This window comes from Dama dama, chromosome 28 (assembly GCF_033118175.1).
Source record: "Dama dama isolate Ldn47 chromosome 28, ASM3311817v1, whole genome shotgun sequence".
NCBI classification, from domain to species: Eukaryota; Metazoa; Chordata; class Mammalia; order Artiodactyla; family Cervidae; genus Dama; species Dama dama.
The window spans coordinates 48250540-48276710 of NC_083708.1; the positions used below are offsets into that span (position 1 = coordinate 48250540).

The 26171-nt window shown below is 41.4% G+C and overlaps 1 protein-coding gene across 1 annotated transcript in view; it reads left to right on the forward strand.

Annotated features, from left to right (window-relative positions):
• The window catches only part of MCHR2 (melanin concentrating hormone receptor 2), a 39406-nt gene that overhangs the window by 13004 nt on the left and 231 nt on the right, over positions 1–26171 (forward strand). The window contains 8 exon segments of the mRNA XM_061131812.1: positions 175–190; positions 10763–10862; positions 10864–10896; positions 10898–10948; positions 15986–16180; positions 19133–19252; positions 21717–22032; positions 24777–24846. Of these exon segments, the coding sequence (XP_060987795.1) occupies positions 175–190; positions 10763–10862; positions 10864–10896; positions 10898–10948; positions 15986–16180; positions 19133–19252; positions 21717–22032; positions 24777–24846 (901 nt within the window).

Here is a 26171-nt window from a genome sequence, read left to right on the forward strand (position 1 = left end):
ATTATCTCTGTCGTTAAATATTGTTTATCAATGGTATTTTTATACCATCCATAATTGAAGGTTTATTTGGTATACCGGAATTCTACTTCTAATAAATTCAGGCATTCCTTACTGTGTCCTGTAAAACCATTTGTGAATATCAAGCATTTAAAATTATTTCTTAAGTTCTGGAAGCAGTTCAGCTCAATACGTATTACTAAATACCTGTTATATGCCCAGCACTTTTATAAGTGTTACGTACATACCAAAGAAATATGGCAGCATCTGTCTCTAACAGTTCACGATTTAGTGGAGGAGATAAGATTCAAATACATGAACCCGTTTGAAAAATAATGCAAGGTATTAAAAACAATCAAATGGGAGGGGGAAAGGTGGTTCAAATAATAAGTTCCAGGAAGGGAGAAGAAAGTAATCAAATAGTCTCAGAAAACTTTAAGGAGGCAATAGCATGGAGTAGAAAGCTAATAGAGGACTTTCCTGGTGGTACAGTGGATAAGAATCTGCCTGCCAATGCAGGGGACACGGGTTTGATCCCTGGTCCAAGAAGATTCCACCTGCCTTGGGGCAACTAAGCCCATGTACCACAGCTACTGAACCACACTCTAGAGCCCACGAGCTGCATCCACCAAGCCAGTGCACCACAGCTACTGAAGCTCAGGAGCCCCAGAGCCCATGCTCTGCAACAAGAGAAGCCACTTTGAGTAGTCTGAGCACCACAATGAACAGTAGCCCCAACTCCCTGCAACTAGAGAAAATCTGGGCAAAGCAACAAAGACCCAGCACAGCCAAAAATAAGCAAATAAATAAAAATTTTAAAATGAAAGAAAGTTAATAAAGACCTGGGGTGGGGGGTGCGGTTTCCAGCTCACTCTGTTTGCCTGTTGCACCTGATCACTTCTCCTTCCATCTTTCCTCATGCCCCTCAGAATTTCTGCCATCCTGTCCTAAAGATTTCCTGGTAGCTCAGCTGGTAAAGAATCTGCCTGCAATGAGGGAGACCCCAGTTCGATTCCTGAGTTGGGAAGATCTGCTGGAAAAGGGATACGCTACCCACTCCAGTATTCTTAGGCTTCCCTAGTTGCTCTGCTGGTAAAGAATCTGCCTGCAATGAGGGAGACCTAGGTTCAATCCCTGGGTTTGGGAAGATCCCTTGGAGAAGGGAAAGGTCACCCACTCCAGTATTCTGGCCTGGAGAATTCCATGGACTGAATAGTCCATGGGGATCAAAGAGTCAGACATGACTGAGCAACTTTCACTCACTCCTAAGGATACAAATTGTGTGCCTCATGCCTCTGGAGCCTTGGTCCCACAGTTAAGAAACCAAATTCTTATAAGGTGTTAGTCCTCCAGAAATAGTTGCATTTTTACAGACAACTTTTATTTGCAAAGACTCGAGTGAAATTCAGGCCCCGTGACAAGCAATTGAAGAAATATTTGAGCCAGAGAAATTTCTTGGTCCCTCTCAAATTACACCAGTAGACAATGGACCTGATTCCATCTACTCACATGAAGACCAACCTGGCAAAAAGAAGAAATTTGTAATTTGAACTCTTTTAAAGTCAATATTGAGCTGTAATTCCTAGAAACAGATTCTCAGTAGTAAGTAAACTGCCATTAAACTGGAATAAAAAAAAAGACAGAAAGAAGGAAAACCTGAGCTGTCATCCTTACAAACTATTTGCAATGATTGTGAAAAATCTATTACTTCTTCATATCATCACCATTTTACAGATAACATGTGAGAAGATATATATTAATAGAGCTTTTAAGATAAACCTTTTATTTGTTCAAAAATCATTTGAAGGCAACTTAGTCTTTATTTTTATTGCTAAACTGTTAATATTTTTCTTTGCAAACTCTTCTCCAAAAATTTATTAATCAGTCCAAAGTCATTTGAAAGTAAATTAGTTTTAATATTTTGGGCTTAAAATTTAACACTTTTTGTTAATTAATCTCCAAAATTTTTAAGGCAATTTGCATTAATGTTTCTAATCATGCTTTGCCATGATGTTTTACTTGTTACCTTCTTAACAGAAGGTAGCTCAGTTCAAGAATACACTGAATATTAGTAGTACTACACTAAAAATAAGGAGAAATAGATACACTTAGAGAAGATTTAGGGCTTTCTCATTTATGATAAATACTGTATCAGAAGAGAATGAATAGAATAGTCAGATCATTAGTGACACTAGGAAGCAAGAAATAACCTAACTTCTGACTTTGCCAATGGAAGACTACAAATATTTGAAAATAATAGATTTAAAGAAGATGGAGCTTCTGGAATAAGATATCTAAAATGGCTTTCTTAAAAACTGATTTATGCTTTAGGAGTGTAACTATAAAGTAATAAGGCCAGATCACTATTGGTCTGTCATATTTTAAATTCATAGCAGGTCAAAAGGGATTTAAAAATGTAGGAGGAAAATTGGGCCAATTATAACATAAGACTTTCCCCCTTTTCTTCTTGGGAGAGGGACTTACGAACTCGGCCCCATTACTCAACTATTCTCCATAGCCACAGTGGGTCCTGGGGAACTACTTCGATAAAGGAGACGCCATTTTTCTCCACGGTCCTCCCCCGCCACCCTCAGCGTCCTGAACACATCCTTCTCCTGTCTGCTGACAGACTGTTTCCCAGTGGGCAGAGACTCTCGCAAGGATGCTCTGTCTCCCTGTAAATAAAATGTTCCCATTGTGTCTTCCCCTGCCCTAGACTGGTTGTCAAGTCAACTAATTTACACTTAATCATGAATTACTGAAACATCTTACTTTTTAACCACCTCCCCCGGGTGATGTCTACATTTTACACAGAGGTTACAAGAAGGATAGTTAGTGTTCCTGAAGGAATACTAATGGCCCAGTGATGGAAATCCAGTTGCTAAGACAAAGATGGGAAATGCTTGAGACAAGCCTCCTCCTTTTTCCCACCCAGCTGAAATAATAACTAAAGCCCCCTCTGACCCAGCCCTCTACTGCTCTCCGAGGATCAGCCATATGTAAGCTGTTGTTGGGGTTGACCCACACCCATGCTGCACACATAACGACATGTTTAGATGCTATGAACCTCACAGCCACATTTGTTTAAATGAACTGGAAAGATGGCTGGAGACCCTCGTTGCTATGGTCCAGTGCATCAAGACAACTCTGGAACCTAAAGGGGTTGAATGTCTTCTCCCAAGGACATAATAAATGAAGGCACAGAAATGAAACTAGAATTTCCAATTCGATTCTCTTTATGCAGAGTTAGCAAATATGTCACTCTGCTCTAAACTCTCCCATCCTTGGCAGTCATCTCTAATCACACAGGTCTGTCCTTTCCCAGTGCCCGTGTGATGACTCAAAATTCTTTTTCAGCACAGCTCTTTATGAAATAAATCACTGCTAATCCATTGGAGTTGGCTCATGCTGATCTCAAAACAAATGGACTGCCAGTTATTTCTCCAACAAAAGTGGAGTTTACTCGGGCTCACCAAAGCACAGCAATTTGGGATCCACAGCTATGGCAAGCCATGAGCAAAACCAATCCAACATGGGAAGAACAGTCTCTCATTAGCTAAGCTTTTGCCAGGCAAGAAGAGGAAGTCTTTCTTCTCTTCAAGCTCTGCTACTGCAGAGCGTGAGAGTATCCTCTTCTGGTGCTCTGACTCCATTTGAATTGAGGTTTCTGTTTATTAATTTTTACACTCACAATAGGAATTTAATTCAATGAGAGTTAAATGCCAAACAGGGACTGGTGAGGCAACTCAGAGATAAACAAAATTAGGAAGCTACCCCAAGGCCACCACCCCTTTCCTGGCCCTAGGTTGGATAGAGGGGGGAAAAAGTGGCTTAACAAATCCTGGAAATGTGGGCTGCCTGGTGGGGGCTGCAACCACAGTGGGATCTGGGCCCAAGGAACAGAGTCTGCAGGGAAGGAGGTGGAGCCATGGGAGGGAGGCTGCCAGGGCCACAGATGCCAACAACACAAAGGGGAAGGAAATGCCCCGCCTATCCTTTCTTCTCACCCTCCAATTTCCCTCCAACAGTGCTTCCTATCGGCCAAATAAACCAAATACCAGTTAGCAAGGAGACCTAGAAATAAAGGGCAGAATAAGCTGATCATCAAAGCATGATCCTACATGTGTGTTATTACATGGTTTTTTGGTTCTATTTAACCTATTGCATATATGCGCTCAGATCATGAACTCCTTATTGCCAAATTCAGACTTAAATTGAAGAAAGTAGGGAAAACCACAAGACCATTCAGGTATGACCTAAATCAAATCCCTTACATTTATACGATGGAAGTGACAAATAGTTTCAAGGGATTAGATCTGATAGAACGCTTGAAGAACTATGGATGGGGGTTCATGACACTGTACAGGAGGCAGGGATCAAGACCATCCCCAAGAAAAAGAAATGCAAAAAGGCAGAACGGTTGACTGAGGAGGCCTTACAAATAGCTATGAAAAGAATAGAAACAAAAGGCAAAGGAGAAAAGGAAAGATATACCCATTTGAATGGAGAGTTCCAAAGAATAGCAAGGAGAGATAAGAAAGTCTTCCTCGGTGATCAATGCAAAGAAATAGAGGAAAACAATAGAATGGGAAAGACTAGAGATCTCTTCAAGAAAATCAGAGATAGCAAGGGAACATTTCATGCAAAGATGGGCTCGACAAAGGAAACGGTGTGAACCTAACAGAGGCAGAAGATATTAAGAAGAGGTGGCAAGAATACACAGAAGAACTACACAAAAAAGACCTTCATGACCCAGATAACCATGATGGTGTGATCATTTACCTAGAGCCAGACATCCTGGAATGTGAAGTAAAGTGGGCCTTAGGAAACATCACTACTAACAAAGCTAGTGGAGGGGATGGAATTCCAGTTGAGCTATTTCAAATCCTAAAAGATGATGCTGTGAAAGTGCTGCACTCAATATGCCAGCAAATTTGGAAAACTCAACAATGGCCACAGGACTGGAAAAGGCAGTGTTCATTCCAATCCCAAAGAAAGGCAATGCCAAAGAATGCTCAAACTACCGCACAATTGCACTCACCTCACAGGCTATTAAAGTAATGCTCAAAAATCTCCAAGTCAGGCTTCAACAGTATGTGAACCATGAACTTCCAGATGTTCAAGTTTAGAAAATGCAGAGGAACCAGAGATCAAATTGCCAATATCCACTGGATCATGGAAAAAGGAAGAGAGTTCCAGAAAAACATTGACTTCTGCTTTATTGACTATGCCAAAGCCTTTGACTGTGTGGATCACAAAAAGTTGTGGAAAAATTCTTCAAGAGATGGTTATATAAGACCACCTTGCCTCCTGAGAAATCTGTATGCAGGTCAAGAAGCAACAGTTAGAACTGGACATTAAAGAACACACTGGTTCTAAATCGGGAAAGGAGTAGGTCAAGGCTGTATATTGTCACCCTGCTTATTTAAGTTATTTGCTGACTACATAATGTGAAATGTCAGGCTGGATGAAGCACAAGCTGGAATCAAGATTGCTGGGAGAAATATCAATAACTTCAGACACGCAGATGACACCACCCTTATGGCAGAAAGCAAGGAGGAAGTAAAGAGCCTCTTGATGAAAGTGAAAGAAGAGAGTGAAAAAGTTGGCTTAAGACTCAGCATTCAGAAAACTAAGATCATGGCATCTGGTCCCATCATGTCATGACAAATAGATGGGAAAACGGTGGAAACAGTGACAGACTTAACTTTGGGGGGCTTCAAAATCACTGTAGATGGTGACTGCAGCCATGAAATTAAAAGACACTTGCTCCTTGTAAGAAAAGTTATGACCAACCTAGACAGCATATTAAAAAGAAGCAAATTACTTTGCCAACAAAGGCCCATCTAGTCAAGGCTATGGTTTTTCCAGTGGTCATGTATGGATGTGAGAGTTGGACTATAAAGAAAGCTGAGTGCCGGAGCATTGATGCTTTTGAACCATGGTGTTGGAGAAGACTCTTGAGAGTCCCTTGGACAGCAAGGAGATCCAACCGGTATCAGTCCTGAATATTCATTGGAAGGACTGATGCTGAAGTTGAAACTCCAATACTTTGGCCACCTGATGCAAAGAACTGACTCATTTGAAAAGACCCTGATGCTGGGAAAGATTGAAGGTGGGAGGAGAAGGGAACCACAGAGGATGAGATGGTTGGATGGCATCACCAACTCAATGGACATGAGTTTGCGTAAACCCCAGGAGTTGGTGATGGACAGGGAGGCCTGGCGTGCTGCAGTCCATGGTGTCGCAAAGAGCTAGACATGACTGAGCAACTGAGCTGAACTGATACATGGTTATTTCTGGCTGCAAAAAGAAAACATTTTTAATAGAATTTCTCTTATACATTAAACATATAAAGAATAAGTCAAAATCAGTCATACAGCTACTATCAAACAGATAATTACTGTGATTACTCAGACATACTATTTCAGTGTACTTTAATATTTAAGTAAGTTTGGAAAAAATAAAAATAAAATAAATAACTAAATAAATAAGTTTGGGGTCATAACTAGTTACATAGTTGATTTTTTTTTATTCAATAAGTATTTTCCCATTTGGGCTTCCCTGTGGCTCAGACAATAAAGAATCTGCCTGCAGTGCAGGAGACCCAGGTTAAATCCTTGAGTTGGGAAGATCCCTGGAGGAGGGAATGGCAATCCACTCCAATATTCCTGCCTGGGAAGTCCCAAGGACAGAGGAGCCTGGTGGGCTACAGTCCACTGGGTCTCAAACAGTCAGACATCTCTGAGCAACTAACATTTTCACTTTCCCATTTGATTAAATATTCTTCCAAAGTATGATTTGTAAAAACCATATCATGACTGCAGTCATGAATAAAAGATACGTGCTCCTTGGAAGAAAAACTATGATAAACCTAGACAGTGTATTAAAAAGCAGAGATATTACTTTGCCAACAAAGGTCCATATAGTCAAAGCTATGGTTTTTCCAGTAATCATGTATGGATGTGAGAGCTGGACAATAAAGAAGGCTGAGCACCAAAGAATTGATTCTTTCAAATTGTGGTACTGGAGAAGACTCTTGAGAGTCCCTTGGACTGCAAGATCAAACCAGTCAATCTTAAAGGAAATCAACCCTGAATATTCATTGGAAGGACTGATGCTGAAGCTGAAGATTCAATCCTTTGGCCAACTGATGTGAAGAACTGACTCACTGGAAATGACCCTGATGCTGGAAAAGACGGAAGGCAGGAGAAGAGGGTGACAGAGGATGAGATGGTTGGATGGCATCCTTGACTCAATGGACATGAGTTTGAGCAAACTCTGGGAGACAGTGAAGGACAGGGAAGCCTGGTGTGCTGCAGTCCATGGGGTGGCAAAGAGTCAGGCATGACTGAGCGACTGAACAATATCATTTATCATGTGGTATTGTGGTATACCTTAGTTTATCATATTTAGACACAGTCATATTAACCATATGGAAAACATGTTAGCTGAAATGATCATTGGTTTACATCTTTTTATTTTAAATGTTTTGTTCGTAAGAAACAGAAATCTGATGAAGTCTGACAACAGGAAATCTGAAGATTAATTAGACCTAAAAGGAGAATACAGGTTATATACTTAGAAAATTTACCGTTCCTATTTAACTACTTTTAATTTTATGTTGTTACTTTCAGTTAAAAAAAAAAAGCAATAATAGGATGTTATACTTGTTGCCCTAGTATCTATGACCAGATAAATATATCACTTGCTTCAGAATTCTCTTTTGCTATAGACAGTGTCATCTAGAAACACTTTATTTAATTCTTTTGAATTGCCAGGCAATGACCTGCACTGTCCTCAACAAAGGAATTACCATAATTCCTAATCAGTCAATGTTGGGCACCTATCTGAAGGAGAGCAAGGCTAACAGGTCTAATTGCTGCAATTAGGACCTATGCAACCACTTATGGGTTACATCCCAATTCAAATGGAAATAACATCTATTTAACAGACTAAGATTTATAGGATTTTATATTATTGTGTTTCTGCTTTTTTTTTTCCACCTGACCTCTAGTGTCAGTTCCTCCGCACTGACCCTTCTCCTGGAGGAAAACCTGGAGGGGGACAAAGGAATAGAGACCAAGAACAGCCACTTAGCAGCTCTTTTGGTTGACATGATCTTTTCCTCAACACTCTTCTTGGTTTTTCTGATATGAGTCACTCAACAATGCCCAGAGTGTGTTGCTGAGTAAGGATTTGATGGCAGAAACTTCCTCACATGGTGTGTGGGGCCAGGGCCTGGGTAAAATATCCTGGCCCTGACTGATGCCTCACATGAGCCTTTGATGGCTTAGACGTAAAGTTCACAGGCTGTAGAATTTGTGGGCCCTGGATAACGAAGACAACCACTAGCTTTCAAACAAAAAAGCAATAGCACCAGATCCAGAGTGAACTAGTAATTGTGGTGTAATCTTCAGGCTAATTCTTCTGTGCTATTTAAATCTTTATATGTTCTCAGTACATATGCCGCTTCCTCCAAGAAATATGCCTTGACCACCCCCAGAGGAGAGAGGAGAGACTATTCTTATGTGCTCCTTGTGCTTTTTCTAGCTTTCTTTCATAACATTGTAAAGTCATCACTTATTTACCTATGCTTAGACTATAAGCTTCTTAATATTAGGGTTTATAGGTTATTTACCTTTGCAGCCCAAAGCACAATATTATGCCTGACATATAACTGGTGTTCAATAAAATATTTGTTGAATTAATAAATAATATCTCGTAGATAAAGGTGATACATGTTTATTACTGAATGTCCCAACTCTGACAATAGGGATCAAGTGAATTTTACATTAAAATTTCTGCTCTCAGAAAATTCTTTTGCCTTCATTTTCCCAAACAGGAGGATGGGAAGCTCTCTGACCACCTGTTCAGTCATTTCATATGTCTACTCTACACAGTCTGGATTTCAAGGTCTTAATTAATAGGCTTTTCTTTGAGTTAGATTTTATTGGAATCTTTCTAAATAATGGTTGAAATTTTTTTTTAACAATGGCTTCAGTTGAGATTTGAACTTAATAGCTTCAGTGGAGGGAAAAAAATCACATTGCACAGTGGAAACATTTATTTTTCCTGTTTAGCTGTATTTGATGATGCTGCTGCTGCTGAGTCTCTTCAGTCGTGTCCAACTCTGCGCAACCCCATAGACGGCAGCCCACCAGGCTCCGCCGTCCCTGGGATTCTCCAGGCAAGAACACTGGAGTGGGCTGCCATTGTCTTCTCCAAAGCATGAAAGTGAAAAGTGAAAGGGAAGTCGCTCAGTCGTGTCCGACTCTTAGTGACACCATGGACTACAGCTTACCAGGCTCCTCCGTCCATGGGATTTTCCAGGCGACAGTACTGGAGTGGGGTGCCATTGCCTTCTCCATATTTGATGCTAGGGATAGGTAAATCCAGTCTTCTGCATGAATGAGTTTAGAGTTGGTATAATTTGTTGCTGTGTAGAAATTACTTCAAAACTTAGTGGCTTACTATGGAAAACAGTATGGAGACTCCTTAAAAAACTAGGAATAAAACTACCATATGACAACAATCCCACTATGGGGCATATACCCTGAAGAAACCATAATTGAAAAAGATACATGCCAATGTTCAATGCAGCACTATTTACAATAACTAAGACATGGAAGCAATCTAGATGTCCATTGACAGATTAATGAATGAAGAAGTTGTGGTATATATATACATATATACACACACAATGGAATATCACAGCCACAAAAAGGAACATATTTGAGTCAGCTCTAATGAGCTGGATGAACTTAGAGCATATTATACAGAGTGAAGTAAATCAGAAAGAGAGACAAATATCATATATGGAATCTATAAAGATGGTACTGATGAACCTATCTTCAAGGCAGCAGTGGAGACGCAGACATAGAGAATGGACTAATGGATACAGCGGGGGAAGGAGAGGGTGGGAAGAATTGAGATAGTAGCACTGAAATATATGTATTACCATGTGTAAAACTATTAAGTTGGTGCAAAAATAATTTCATTTTTGCATTGTTGAACTTTGCATTTGATATTGGAATGCATTCTTAAATAAACGTGCTTATGTTATATAAAAAAAACAAACAGTGGGTTAAAACAATCAACATTTGTTCTCTCACACCGTTTTGAGGGTCAGGAGCAGCCCTGCTGGGTGACTGGCTCAGGGTCTCTCTCGCTGTTGCAGTCGAGCCGTGCATCTTTAGATGACCATCCAAAGGCTTGGCTGGGACCGGAGCACCCATTCCCAGGTCGCCCCCTTACAGATCTGGCAAGCTGGTGCTGGCTGTTGTCAGGAGGACTCAATGCCTCTCCACGTGGACCTCTTTATAGTGATACTTGAGTTATTTCACAAGAGGGCAGCTGGCTTCCCCCAGAGAAAGCAATCCAAGAGATAGCAAGGAGAAAACCCCTCCGTGCCCTTATGTCCAAATTTCGAATGTCATACTGTCAATTCCACGACATCCTATTCACTAAAAGTGAGTTACTAAGTTCAACCCACTCTCAAAGGGAGGGAATTGGGCCACACCCTCCTGAAAGCAATATCAAAGAATCTGTGGACATATTTTTAAACCATGGCAGGCAGTTATCAAACAAATAGTTTAAAACGCTTGAATATACACAAGACAAGGCATTCATATGTGCATATGTGGTGCTTTCCTTTTAACTTTTAAACTTAATTTTAGCAATTGAAAAATCTGTTAACAGATGGCATAAACTGAAGATGTACCCTCTCAATGTCAATCCTCAGCTTTCCCTCCATGTCTTTTAGGTCCAGGAAAAAAAATGATTCCTGACATTTTTATCTGTAGCCTGGCTGTGGCTGATCTGGTCCACATCATTGGAATGCCATTTCTTATTTACCAGTGGGTGTTTGGGGGGGCCTCTCTGCAGGATCATCACATCCCTGCAACCAGTTTGCCTGTAGTGCCATCATGACTGTAATGAGTGTGGACAGGTAAGTGAAGAGATTCTGAAATATCTCAACCTTATTTAGAGGTTCCTGTACTTCCCCGAAGTCATCCCAATTTCAGCAACATCAGTGCTGGTTTGTAATAGCAAAGCTCCTCTCCATTCATTTGTTTCATTGTAGGACAAATCAGTTAATATTTTCCAACTTTCACAGAGGTCCATTTTTTAATGGAAAACTTAAAACACTGAACATTTCCCTTTTCCCAATCATTCTTTCCAACTCAGTTTCATTTACAATTGACTGCAAGAAAAAAGCCCACAAAATCATGAACTACTAGCAACCAGAATGAATTCACTCCCCCCACACCTGCCCATCATTATTGCAAGAAGGAAGCCAAAGTCCTGAGAAGTAAAGGAAACAGCTAAAGACACACAGAGTCAGTGGCAGAGCTGATAACTGAAGTGGCTCTCCTCACTCCCTGTTCAGGGTTCTTTCTGGTAAGTTCTACATCTCACATACCCTTGTTAACACCTAGCGGCTTTAGAGAATACATGGGATAGAGGGCTCCTTTATGGCTATGAAGAGAAGTCAGAGTTACAAGAAGACTATCCTTTGCACTCACTATTAAGATCAATTAATGCAAATGCTGCCATTTTACATCACTAGACATATCCCGGAACGTTGATTGAAGGCAAAAGGAGAAGGGAACAACAGAGGATTGGATGATTAGACTGTATCACCAACTCAATGGATATGAATTTGAGCAAACTTGGGGAGATAGTGAAGGACAGGGAAGCCTGGACTGCTGCAGGCCGTGGGGTTGCCAAGAGTTGGACCCAACTTAGCAACTGAACAACAATCCCAGAACATGCCATAGCCATGTTTACCAAACTTGTAAGCCAATGTTACTCAAGGAGATGATGGTGATGGTGAGATGTTTGTGGAGCCAGTGAGTGGTGAAGCCCAGTTCAGAGCCAGGCTGTCCAACTCTAGAGATGTCAGGTAGCTGGCAACTACCTCAGCATCTGGCTTCTTGTAGGAAGCACGTGAGCGAGGGTGTTAGGATGTTCCCTGTGGCATCTAGATGGTGTGGACTTTCACACCAGGTCTTAGCAGCATGCCCCAAACAGAAACAAATCCTGAAGACAACGGTAAAAAGCACAACAGTAATTCGCCCACTCAGAGAAAAACCCCTGTAAAACCTCCATCCATCTTCTTTCCACCCCAGTCCCAACCCAGCACACTTAGTCCCTCTTGGTCTGATCTACTTTTTCTTTCTCTCTTGCTTTGGACATATTACAGACTTTAATTTCCTCGGTATACAGAGATAAGTGTGTGTTGTTTCTTGTCTAACTTCCCCCACCCATCGAATGTGAATTACACAAAAGCAGGGTCTTTGGTCACTAGTACATTCCGAGTGTCTGTGTAACAGTGCCTGGCATACGGGCACTCAAACGCTATTATGAATGGATGAGCGTTAGTCTTAAATTTCTCTGAGTCTATGGAGGACTCTTTCTTGAGCTCTGCCTCTTTTACCCTTCCAACAGGGCCTTTTAGGGTTGGGAAGGGATGAGCAGTTCATCAGATGGCTGAACAAAGGAATAGCAACATTCCTATAAATCAAATTTGCTGGATCATTATTATTCAGGCATGAATAATGATGGTAATGTTTAATGCATTTTTTAAATCCTGCTGCCTTCCTACAAAAGAATTCTCAAAATATGCAGAGTATACTTCTCAACTTATAATTAACATCACATTTTTTAATCTACATGCTAGGTAGGTAGGATCTGGTGAGTTCAGCTGATGCCACCAAAGCTCACAGTGTGTGGAATAAAGCCTGTAAGTTTAGGGTTCCAATACCAGGGTTAGGGCCCCGTGCAGGGCAGGAACCACCGCAGAGAAGCAGCTTAAAGTACGAGCCTCACTGTTGTGATCCCATTCTCAGAAGAAGAAAAGCTTCTTCAGACCACATACGTACCATGAAGGCAGAAGAGCATTGGCTTTTCCTTTTAAGAGGGGAAACTGAACCTCTTCTGTACACCCCTTACGGCAAATAAAGTGAAAGCTCATTGTCTGCCTTAGAACAGACCACAGAACATTTCCTAATCTTCACAGGGTTTTTCTGAGTGTGTTTATGTGTGCGTATCTTACACAATTGAATTGAATAGCATGTATTTTTTTTTAAACTTATGGCCACAAAATGCTAAGGTTTTACTTTCAAATAAAGATACTCAGGCCTTTATCTTTCTCCCAGAGGATCACATAGCCAGAGACAAATGAAGATTTTGTAACACTGAACTTTTTTCCCAGCCTCTGGAATTTCTTGTAGTTTTAACTCTACTAAATTCATAAAAATTCAAGAAAATGTGTAATTTTGTAAAACAGAAATGAAGTTTTCTCTGTAATACCAAAACTAAATGTCAGTGCCATCAGTATGTAGTATTATTTATACATTTATTTTTATTTTCAACTTGTTCAGTCCCTAAGTCCATGTCTAACTCTTTGTGACCCTATGGACTGCAGCATGCCAGGCTTGCCTGTCCTTAACCATTTCCTGGAGTTTGCTTAAACTCACATCCACTGAGTCAGTGATGCTATCCAACCATCTTGTCCTCTCTCCTCTCCTCCTCCTGCCCTCAAATTTTCCCAGCATCAGGGTCTTTTCCACTGAGTCAGCTCTTTGCATCAGGCGGCCAAAGTGTTGCAGCTTCAGCTTCAGCATCAGTCCTTCCAATGGATATTCACAGTTGACTTCTTTTAGGGTTGACTGGTTTGATCTCCAATTCAGTAGACCATAAATATCAAGTGTTTCCCCAAACTCTTTGATTTTCCTTTCTCTGGTTAGTTAATAATTGCAAGTATGTGAAATATTTTAATAGTGGGTTCCTACCTTTAAAGTCATATGAAAAAAATTTTAAACACCCAAAATATTAAAAATATTTGCCTCCAGGTGAAAGCTACCTAGACTTTTGTTAGTGGTTACTTTTATTTTATTTTATTTAGTGGTTACTTTTTAAATTAAATTTTCTGGAACAACAACCAAGCCAGTAAAAAGAAGCCAAAATTCCCTATTCATTCATTTAACCAATATGTATTGAGCATGGACCATATGCCAGGAACCATGCAAGACACATGAGATACAGCAGCATTAAACTAATAGCCAAGGCTCCTGCCTTCATGGTGCTTCCATTCCAGAGGTGTAGACATTCTGTGAAAAGTCACATGGGTAAATGTTTATTACTGTTTCCACACAATGATACATCCTAGGAAGGAAAAGTAGAGTCCCCTAAAACCCAAATTTATAGTCATGAGCCCTCGTATAGAGTGAGTGGTCAGGGGAAGCTTCTCCAAGAGGGAGACCTAATGGGGATGATAGGAAAGGCAGCGGGAACTAGAGGCAGGTCCTGCCAGTGGGCTGAATAGCAGGTACCCGGTACCGCAAGACACAGAACCTGAGGGAAGGCCAGAGACGGGCACAAACTTCAGCCTGAGTGACAGGAAGGCCAGGTGGGAAAAGACCTCAAGGGTCATGGTGAGAGCTCTGAATTTTATCTGAAAGGCAAAGAAAAGTCACTGAAGGGTTTTCAGCTGGGAAGGTCATCAGAGACGATTCCCTAACCCACTGACGCCATGACTCCATCGTCTTTAATCCCAGACAGAAAGATGGTGGGGCTGCTTACAATCACTACCGATTCCCTTCCTCAGCAGGGAGGGAAGGGGAGTTTGTCTCCTTAGCGACACGTGACTGGTAACGCAGGTGCCGTGTGGGGAACGAGGGGCAGCTGAGGTACCCGGGGCCACAAGTCCCTGCAAGGGCTCCCTTAACTGAGTGCAGAACTGAAAAGAGAGGAGACAGAGACTTCCATTTTCATAAATCTTCATTAAGTAGCTCTACAAAATCTTGGAGAAAATTAATGGACCATAGACCATATTTCACATTTATTGAATGCCCACTAATCTTGCTTTCCTACAGCCCCCAGGCCCCTCAAAACTGTGCTTTCTCAAATCCCCTCCTCTGGATCTGAGCTCTCTTTTTCATACTTTAGCTTGTCTCTGAAAAATTATTCTTGGATTTGCTGGAGGACCAAACATGTTTGCTCTATCAGGATTTTCAAGTCTAATTAATGATTATCTTTTTTTCTGGATCAAAATGAGGGAAAAAAAGAAAAAGAGAACCCTTTCCCCATGAAATTAGTCCATTTCCACACCCCCATCAGCCTCAAGCTTCAGTTCTCTGAGGGATTTGCATTGTCTGTGCTAGGCATGTTTGATTATTCTCACTGTTCGTTCTGTGACCTGAACCTCTAAGAGCCTTTGACCCTGACTCTAATGCCATCCAAGCAGGATGTCTGTCCCAGGGGCCTGAACCTCATGCTGCTGAGGATCCTCCCACCAGCCATCGCTCCTTCCTCCTTCCTGTCCTACATCCGTACACCTTCCTGGGAAGTAGGCCACTCCCATCTGGAGGGAATCTCCCTGCCCTCATTCAGAGGCAGTTTTCCAGAGCCTCCTGCACAAGGGAAGCACCTTTGTAAAGAAAAGGGTTGTGGGACTTCCCTGGTGGTCCCAGTGGCTGAGACTCCGTGCTCCCAACAAAGGGGGCCAGGGTTTGATCCCTAGTCAGGGAACTAGATCCCACATGCTGCAACTGAGGATTTTGGATGCCGCAACTAAAGATCTCGCATGCCACATCCCATGTGCAACAACTAAAGATCTCACATGCCACATCCCATGTGCCACAACTGAGACCACAACTAAAACCCAGCTCAGCCAAATAAATAAATAAATATAAAAGGGTCAGCAAACCTCAAAAAGTTTGCATGGCAGAGTTTTTCAGGGTCTTTATGGAAGTGACTGCTGTGTATCAGTGAGTGGTTTATTCAGACTTACAGGGTCAAGAATTGTTTTCTCTACAAGTACCGGCCAGCTCTTAAAAAATATAACTTTCTTTCACCCTGATAGAGGTGTGCTTCAGGGAGGATCATAATACTAATAATTTACTCTTGTCATGAACCTTTCATCCTTGGAGCTCAGTGCTTTTATTGATTGTTCCCAAACCCTTCTCCACTGGCTTTGCAGGTACTTGGCTCTTGTCCAGCCATTTCGACTGACAAGCTGGATAACCAGGAACAAGACAATCTGCATCAATCTGGGCCTCTGGGCAGCTTCCTTCATTCTGGTGTTGCCTGTCTGGGTCTACTCGAAGGTCATCAAATTTAAAGACGGCGCTGAGAGTTGTGCTTTTGATTTAACATCCCCTGACAATGTACTCTGGTAGGTTGTTAAAACTTAAGAAAAATAGAGTTGAATTAAGTTGTGAAGTGCTTCATCCTCCTTGTGAACACGTGAGCAGCCACACGGAGTGTCCTTGGGGAGCCTCTCCGGGCCAGTCTCTCCACTTAAATTCTCTGCTTCCCACCATCAAGTCGATAGTTTGATTTTTTTAAGGATGGGGTAACCTTTAGAAAAAATTTTGCACTTAATCATGTAACCTCAATGGGTGCAACTATATTTAAATATGTATTCTAAAGACCCATGCAAGCCAATTTCAGCGGGGACACAGCAATCAAGGACAGGGGGACATCACAGAAGGGTCTGGGGTTCTGAGACTCAAACCTTAACAACACGCAGCTGGAGTTTGGTTGGGTCGCTGGGAAAGATCTTTCCGAGTCCTAATTCTCAGCAGTTGTGGATATGATCTTACATAGAAATGAGGTCTTTGCAGATATGATCAACTTGAGATGACGTCTTACTGGATTAGGGTGGGCCCTAAATACAGTGACTGAGGCCTGGTAAGGAGAGGAAGATTTACAGAGACACATAGAGAGCATGCAGAAGCAGAGACTGGAGTGATGTGTCTGTAAGCCAGGAACACCAAGCATGACCACACAACTCCAGGGAGGCTGGGAGATCACATGCTCAAAACCTCAAAAAGGAACAACTCTGCCAACACCTTGATTTAAGACTTCCAGCTTCTAGAACTGAGAAACAAATTTCTGCCATGTGAAGCCATCCAGTGTGTGGTAATTTGTTGCGGGCAGTCCTAGGAAACCAGGACAGCAACCTACACAGGCACTAATTATGTTTTAATTTTTTATTGATTCGTGTATTTATTTTTGGCTGTGATGGGTCTTTGTTGCTGCACACGGGCTTTCTTTAGTTGCAGAGTGGGGGCTACTCTCTAGGTGCGGGGCACAGGCTTCTCACTGCGGCGGCTTCTCCTTGAGGAGCATGGGCTCTAGACGCAAAAAGGGCTCAGTAGTTGAGGCTAGCAGGCTTAATTGCTCCAAGGTATGTGGGATTTCCCTGGACCAGGGATCGAACCCAGGTCAAAATTTTTCTAGTTGAAACTTTCAACAGAGCATTTGGAACCCCTAACTGAAATGTTTTAATCTCCTGCTAAGGGCCAGGTATTGTGCTGTGCTTTTTACATCCATTATGGCGAGTCGGTCTGGCAGATTCCTTTTTCCTATACCACCACTTGTCAAACAGACAGGGCATTTCTGTATCCCATAGACACAGCCCCAGAGGGATGGAGCCAGAGGCCTGACAAGGCCAAGAATCCAGCAGCAAGAAATCTCCAGAGGAGTGCAACAGTGAAATTAATACCATGATTGCTTATTTGCTATTTCTCACACCAGTGCTGGCTCCACTCACAGACAGAAACCATCAGCCCATCTCAAGGTGAAGTGATGTTTAATCATGGTGGGCTGATGGATTAACCTGGGCCCCACCTGTCTAAAAGGAGGGCAGAACCTGAAGCTCACCGTTTGACTACAAGGCTTCGGCCTGTGTCAAATAAACAAAGACTAGCTATTTTGCACCTACAGCTGGTTCTGCTCCTTAATGTTGGTTATGGTAAGGGACATTCTGAGGTTTCAGCCTCTATTGTTTCTCTCAGAATTAAGTCCTCAAGACGAACAAAAGGCTGGGACTAGCGTGCTATGTTCAGAAGCCCTGTGGTCCCGGAGCTCTTTCTCTGCCACCCTGTCCACACCCACGCAATCCGGGTTGCCTTCTTCCAGGGCCTCCCTGGGTAGCTCGGCTGGTAAAGAATCTGCCTGCAATACGGGAGAGCGCGTTCAATTCCTGGGTCGGGAAGATCCCCTGGAGAAGGGATAGGCTATCCACTCCAGTATTCTTGGACTTCCCCGGTGGTTCAGACGGTGAAGAATCTGCCTGCACTGTGGGAGACCCGGGTTTGATCCCTGGGTCGGGAAGATCCCCTGGAGGAGGACATGGCAACCCACTCCAGTATTCTCGCCTGGAGTATGGACAGAGGAGCCTGGAGGGCTACAGTCCATGGCATCACAAAGAGTCGGACACGACTGAGCGACCAAGCAGAGCATACAGCACAGGTCACCCGAGTTCCGCCAGGAAGGACACCCGGAGTCTCTGCAGAAACGGAGCTGGCGCACGCAAGAGCGCCCCCTGGTGGAGAATCGGGAAACAATAGCTGATTTGACAACAGGTCCTCCTGGGGCTTCCCTGCTGGCTCAGAAAATAAAAATCTGCAGGAGACCTGGGTTCCATCCTTGGGCAGAGAAGATTCCCCTTGAGAAGGGAATGGCAGCCCACTCCAGTAACCTTGCCTGGAGAATCCCGTGGACAGAGGAGCCTGGCGGGCTACAGTGCCTGCTGCCACAAGAGTCAGAAAGACTGAGCAAGTAAGCATGCACACCCACCTCCTGGGTGCCCATTGAGAGGACACCTGGAGCCTCGGTTACCACTGGCTTCAAATCTCACCTCTGCCACTTACTTTGTGAGTAACCTTAGGGAAGCCGCCTAATTTACTCGGCTTGTAACCTGTGCCTTAGTTTCCTCTTCTGCAACATGAAGATGCTACTGACATTGTATTCACGGGGATGCACAGATTCAGTGGGTTAAAATAAGTAAAGCGCCTGGAACAGCGCCTGCTACAGAACGAATGCCACCTGTGGCCTCTTGTTGCTAATAACACTAAATATAATAACAATAATAAGCCCGCTCACTAGTTCTGTACTCAGTAGCGTTGGCTGCTGAGAAGGGCTGGCGAGGGAAGAGTCGTTGTCTCTTAATAATGAAAAGCATAACTTCACACCTCTGGATGTGAAAGGACCCAGAGATCCTTAACTTTTGCTCCAAGCACTGTTATTCTGGGCCCTGAAAAATCAGAGAATCATAAACCGTGAAAGTCAGTTCTAGCATTGTGAATGTAACAGTCATGTCCTCTCTCTCATTTTATAGGTATACTCTGTATTTGATGATAACAAGTTTCTTTTTCTCTTTGCCCTTGATTTTGATGCACTATATTTTAATTTTATGCTATACTTGGGACATGTATCAACAGAATAAGGATGCAAGATGGTAAGTGTATGCCTTATTTGTTAAAAGAACAATTCAGAATTCTATGATATCTACAAAAGAAACTTAAGCAACAGTCACTTGAAACATGCCAAGCTCAGACATATGGGCATTAATGTCTATGTAAGGCATTTTCAGAAAACAAGTCATGTTCTGAAGCAGCTATTTGAGGATCTCTCAGTGATAAATATTGAAATTAATGATGTAATGGTTTCATAAAAATGAATGTTTGTCATCAGCACTGTTATTTAAATGTTTTATTTGTACATTTTGCAGAATTGTGTACATATATAAAGATCCTAGATATTGTGTATAATTTATAGCCTTTTCATTTTTGTGACTTTTTAGTGTAGAGAAGCAGGATTTCATTAATATTTGAATACTTAGAATAAAGTCAATTAGGACTAAATAAAGCCAAAAACTTACCTAAAGACAATAAACTTAGGAACGATCTTTAAATATTTGCTGTTGTTTGTCATTTAGTAACTAACTTGTGTCTGTCTCTTTTGTGACCCCATGGACTATAGCCCATCAGGATCCTTCTGTCCATGGAATTTTCCAGGCAAGAATACTGGAGTAGGTTGCCATTTCCTTCTCCAGGAGATCTTCCCAACCCAGGGATCAAACCCACGTGTCCTGCATTGGCAGGTGAATTCTTTACCGCTGAACCCCTGGGGAAGTCCGCCTTTAGATAAACTTATCCCTAAAGCTACATGAATAAATCTAAATTATTTTCCACTGAAATTGTATATATCAAGTTGTTTAAATGAGTCAGTAATTATATGTTAGGTTATAGATCATTATTAAAATTTGTCTTTAGAATATATCATTGTATTTCTTTTGAAAAGACAAGTTGCTGGGTTTCCCCATACATGATACATAACATGGTGAAGATTTTTTTTTAAAAAGAATATGTGAACTACTTTACCACCATTAGTCAAAATTTGTGGCAGAACCTGGTACCAGAGGTTTAGGTGGTCTATTGACCCATGACATTTTTATTGACTTCTTTAAATTCTTTGGATGTATTATATTATTTTAAAAGAAGTCTATTTAGAATGAGAACAGGAAGCAGCCACAGTTACAGGAAAAGATAGTTTCTAAATGTATCATGGGGAGCTGAGTTGGTGAAAAGGTTGAAATGGAAGCATATGGAATATTATGACATGACAGCTGGAGAGGATATTCAAGCGCTTTTAAAACAGTTCTCCAAATCAGATCACTCTGCTCCTAACACTTTTCTCAGAAATGTTACGAGCATCTTATGAAACAAGGTTCATACTGTCCAGTTATCCTTCAAAGGCAATAAGTTAGAGGAATAATGGAGCCTACACTGATGAGCTGCACAAGAATCACTATCTCAGAATGACTTTCAGCTACCATGCTTTTATTTTATAATATTCTCCAGGCTTATTCATCTGTTTCAGTCATGTCCCAGAGAAATCTCTATGAAATGTCTAAATATGACAGAACAGGACAAAATTTGGAAATTTTAAGCATTTTTTAATTTTAGAATAAATTTAAATTTGCAGAAAAGTTGCAAAAATAGGACAGAGAGTTTCCATATAGTCCTTACCCACTTTCCCCCTTAACACCTTACCATGATGCGCTTGCCAAAACAAAGAAAATGGCATTGGTATATTACTACTAACTAAACTCTACCCTGTATTGAACTGCAGCAGTTTTATCATAAAGTCCTCTTTCTGCTCCAAGACTCAATCCAGGAGATCACACTGCATTTAGCTGTCTCCTCTGGTCTTTCCTTGTTTTTCATAACCTTGATGATCTTAAGTAAGCACTTGAGTAGGTATCCTGTAGACTGTCCCCCAATCTGGGTTTGACTGATAGTGTATCACGAATAGACTTCGGTTACGTATTTTAGGAGAAGTCTTCTCCGCACAACATGTCGGGGGGTGTGTGATAACTACACGACAGCTCTGTTGATGTTAATCTTGATCACTGGTTAAGGAAGTATTTGCCAGGCTTCTCTGATACAAAATTAGTATTCATCTCTTCCTCTATTCTATTATTTGAAAAATGAGTCATTAAGTATAGTCTACCCTCAAAGGGAAAAGAAGGAGGGTGAGAATTAACCTTGGACCCCTGGAAAGGGGAATATTGGTATATATTATTTGGAATTTTTCTGTAAAGAAGATTTGTCTCTTCTCCCACATATTATTCAATTATTTACATCAATGTAGATTCATACATCTTTATTTGATACTTTGGATTATAATTAAGTCCTTTGTTATTTATTTTGTTTCTCAAAATTCTCCAGCTTTGGAAAATCAGGGAAATTTTTAATGGGATGAAAAAGGGTATTTTTACAGCACTCTGAATAAGTAGGAAGAAAAATGAGCTTTGCATTTCACTGCAGAGCTATTATGGATTGTCCAAAGAGTTCTGGGGAATCATTGCCCATAATTTCTATGGTTATGTTCTGTCTTTCCAAACTTTTCCCCAACAACTACAATCCCAGTGATCCAAGGCAGAGAGTGATAAAGCTGACCACGATGGGGCTGGCGCTGGAGGCGATCTTTATCCTGAGTGCCGCCCCCTATCACGTGATGTAACTGGTGAACTTACTGGTGGAGCGGCCCTCAGAGGCTTTCTATCTGAGATATCACCTGTCCATTTGTCCCAGCTATGCCAGCAGTAGCATCAACCCTTTTCTCTACATCCTGCTGAGTGGAAATTTCCAGAAACACCTGTCTCAAGCGCAAAGGAGAGTGACTGAGAAGGAAACCAACAATATGGAAAACATCTTGAAACAGAGCTTTGAGGTGAGTACATGGATCATAAAAGTATAGACAGTACCATTTTTTAGATTCTGTATATATGTGTTAATATACAAAACTTGCTTTTCTCTTTGACTTACTTCACTGTGTATAACAGACTCCAGCTTCAAACACCTCACTAGAACTGACTCAAATGCATCCATTTTATGACTGAGTAAAAATTTGTGATCCAACCAGTCCATCCTAAAGGAGAGCAGTCCTGGGTGTTCATTGGAAGGACTGATGCTGAAGCTGAAACTCCAATACTTTGGCCACCTCATGCGAAGAGTTGACTCACTGGAAAAGACCCTGATGCTGGGAGGGATTGGGGGCAGGCAGAGAAGGGGACAACAGAGGATGAGATGGCTGGATGGCATCACCGACTCCATGGGCATGAGTTTGAGTAAACTCCGGGAGTTGGTGATGGACAGGGAGGCCTGGCGTGCTGCGATTCATAGGGTCGCAAAGAGTTGGACACGACTGAGCGACTGAACTGAACTGAACTGAATACTCCATTGTATCTGTGAACCACAAGTTCTTTATCCATTCCTCTGCTGATTAACGTCTAGTTTGCTTCTATGTCCTAGCTATTGTCAATAGTGCTGCCATGAACATTGGCATACATGTGTCTTTTTCATTTATGGTTTTCTTAGGGTATGTGCCCAGCAGTGAGATTGCTGGGTCATATGGTAGTTTTATTCCTAGTTTTTTAAGGTACTGTTGAAATTATTTGCACAGCAGGCGTAGAGACACAGATGTAAAGAGCAGACTTTGGATACAGCAGGGAAGGAGAGGGTAGGACGAATTGAGAGGGTAGCACTGACATATGTATACTATTGTGTAAAATAGAGAGCTGGTGGAAACCCGCTGTGTGGGCACAGGGAGCTTAACCTGGTGCTCTGGGACAACCTAGAGGGTGGGATGGGCGTGCGGGTGGGGGGACAGGTTCAGGAGGGAAGGGACGTGTGTGTACTTGTGGCTGACTCGTGTTGTTGTATGGCAGAAGCCAACACAATACCGTAAAGCAATTATTCTCCAATTAAAATTTTTTTAAAAAAATAGAAAAAATATATAGACAGGCTTGCCTATGTTATTGGTATTATTAGAAAGAGCAGGCTGCTTTAGCCTGCTTGTGGTCCATGATTCTTGTGTCCCCGCGACTCAGAAACAGTGCTGTAACCATTCAAATGCAGTGAGTTTAACATGCTCACCTTAGTGACACATAAAATATTTGTCTGTGTAGACATTAGGAAGTGCGAGATCAGAGTTCCATGGCTGTGAATGTTATTTCCAGTATCTTATAAACTAGTCACTGCTGAATATGGCCATCCCTGATCATCAGGTGAAAACTCACCAAGGAAATTGACCTTGCCGTGTACACTATGGCCTCACTTTAACAGTGCCCTTGAGGTTCCTAAGAGGGGACCACCTTACAATGAGATCTGAAATTTGGCCATTTTTTAAATCTATAGAAATGTCAATTTTATATGGTCTAAGCTAATGCCTCCAATAATCAGCCCTACCTGTTAGCATGACCATATAGCATGACTATATGTAATGAACACACATAACAAGTAAGACTGCATCTGTGCTAAGTCACTTCAATTGTATCCAACTCTTTGCGACCCTATGAACTATAACCTGCCAAGCTCCTCTGTCCATGCGATTCTCCAGGCAAGAATACTCGGGTAGGTTGCCGCCCCTTCCTCCAGGGGATCTTCCCGACCCAGGGATCAAACCCACGTCTCTTGCATCTTCTGCATTGACAGGAAGGGTCTTCACCACTGGCGCCCACCTGGGAAACCCTACCGTGTGAGACTACATGTGGCACCCCTGGGAGGTTAGGGCTCGCCTCAGCTTACTAAGGCTCAGAAGGGTTAAGCGGCGGCTGTAACACTGCACATCACATGACAGCGATACTGGCGTCCAGGTCTGCCTGCTGCTTCTCCCGGCACCGCCTGGCGACCGGTGCCATCATCCTGGAGAGAGCCAGTAACTGGGCTTCATTGTTGTTGGGCTTTTTGCTTTCTCCTACACCCCTACCGGAAAAGAACTAAGCCTGAAAGAAATGAGTTCATATTCTTAAAGAAATGTTTATGCATATTATCTTGCATTTAGCTTTGTTCTCTTATCTACAAGCGATAGAAACCAGCATCTGCATTATATTCAGGCTTCCTTAGTGGCTCAGACAGTAAAGAACTTCCTGCAATGCAGGAGACCCCAGTTCAATTCCTAGATCAGGAAAATCCCCTGGAGAAGGCAGCCCACTCCAGCATTGTTGCCTGAAAAATTCCTTGGAGAGAGGAGCCTGGCAGGCTACAGTCCATGGGATTGCAAAGGGTCGGACATGACTGAGTGACTTTCCCTTTCACTTTTCAGGATATTAAGTCCACTCAGGCATATTCTCTTTAGGTTAGAGTGTATATTTGGTCAAGACTGCAGAAAGTAATTAGCTTTTAATCTCATAGATGTTCATTATGTTTGTATTTTCCTTTTTTGATTTGTATAAAATATGCCCTTTGATATAGTAAGAAAAAATGCTTTTAAAGCCAACACTCTCAACAAAAGTAAATATTTTATTTTGTTTGGGGCTGAATCTGTAAGCCCACATCCTTTGTCTAAATACTTAAAACTGCTTGCTCCATGGCTATTTAAAACTGATGCTGATTTTTAATAATAATCAGCCCTTTATATAAAAGAGTCATGGAAACCAGATTTTTAATAACCTGATCTCCACTTTTATATCTCAGTTATCAAGACAAATGACTTTTAACCCAATGTACTTGGTTCTAGATCTTTTGGAGACCATTTTGGAACAAGGTAATATCCAAATGCATATCTGGATGAAAGGTTGTATAAACAGCGCAAGAACTACAAACTGAGACAGGTCATATCTGAGATATTTCGGTTCTGTAACTGAGATCTAGAGCCACGCACAGAGGCTGGGTGTTCTTTTATAGTTTCCATCAGAGGCTGCGCTGGGGCTACGATTCCTGGAAGCTTCATTCTCGAATCTCTAAGGTGCAACAATCAGGGTTCAGTGAATAACCCTGACATCTGAAGACCCAACACAACGGGTCTTATAAATAAACAGGGTCTATCACAATAAACAGAAGTTATTATTTGATCATTGAAAAGCAATGGAAGAGTTTACCTCCATTGTCTTTTTAATATGGAAAATATATGACTCTAAAAATGTAAATGGCTAAACCAACAGACATTTTTCTAATAACATTTCCAACATGCCTCACATAAGTCCAGTATATAAAGTGGTCAGTGAATTGTTTTAATTTAAATTTATTAAGAGTTTTATTTTTAAAAGTTAGCACTTAATCAAAGTATAAAAGAAAAAGCATGACTATTAAATTTATTTTTCTGCCTTTATATAGCTTTTCTATGCGTAAACATATATACATGCAGATTGGCAGAGGTGGTCTGACAAAGATTTTTCTGTGTATTTCGTATTTGTGTTGATGATATGTATGCATGTTTACTTTCAAGAGAAATCAATGATCAGTTTCATTTATCTAATTAATATTTAGGTATTTGTCATTATGTAAACTCATAACTGTGTCCCTCCTCCATACTTATTCAATTTTAAGTGACTTATTTAAATTTTGATTAATACAAATCAGTGAATAAAAATTATTTGTATATTTATTTCTAGCTTGTCACTTCTATTCTTAATATTTTCTTATGTAAAAATTTTCATATTTCCTTAACATAGTTTCTCCTGAACAGTGAAGAATTAGTAAAGATTTAATAATTATTAAAATATGTTATAAGTATGGCTAATTGTCTGAAGGCACTCATCACACCAGATTCTCAGAAATCTAGGCACTTGCATTACATTTGACGTCCCAGGAATTACTGCTTTTAAAAGGTATGATGTCACAGTGATCATGGAACCTTGGACCTGAAAGATATTTTAGAGACTATCAAATGAACCTCAGTTAGATCAAATTATTTTTAACACAGTCCAATGTGTGCCCAGAGACCTGTACCTAATGTGAGAAGAGAGAAACCAGCCCTGAGATTTTCTTACAACTAGTAAGAAAAAATCCACACCAAATGGCCTTAACAAATTGCTGAGTCTTCAGTGAGTAAATTAAGACTGGACTGAATTATGTTTTATTTTTTTTTTT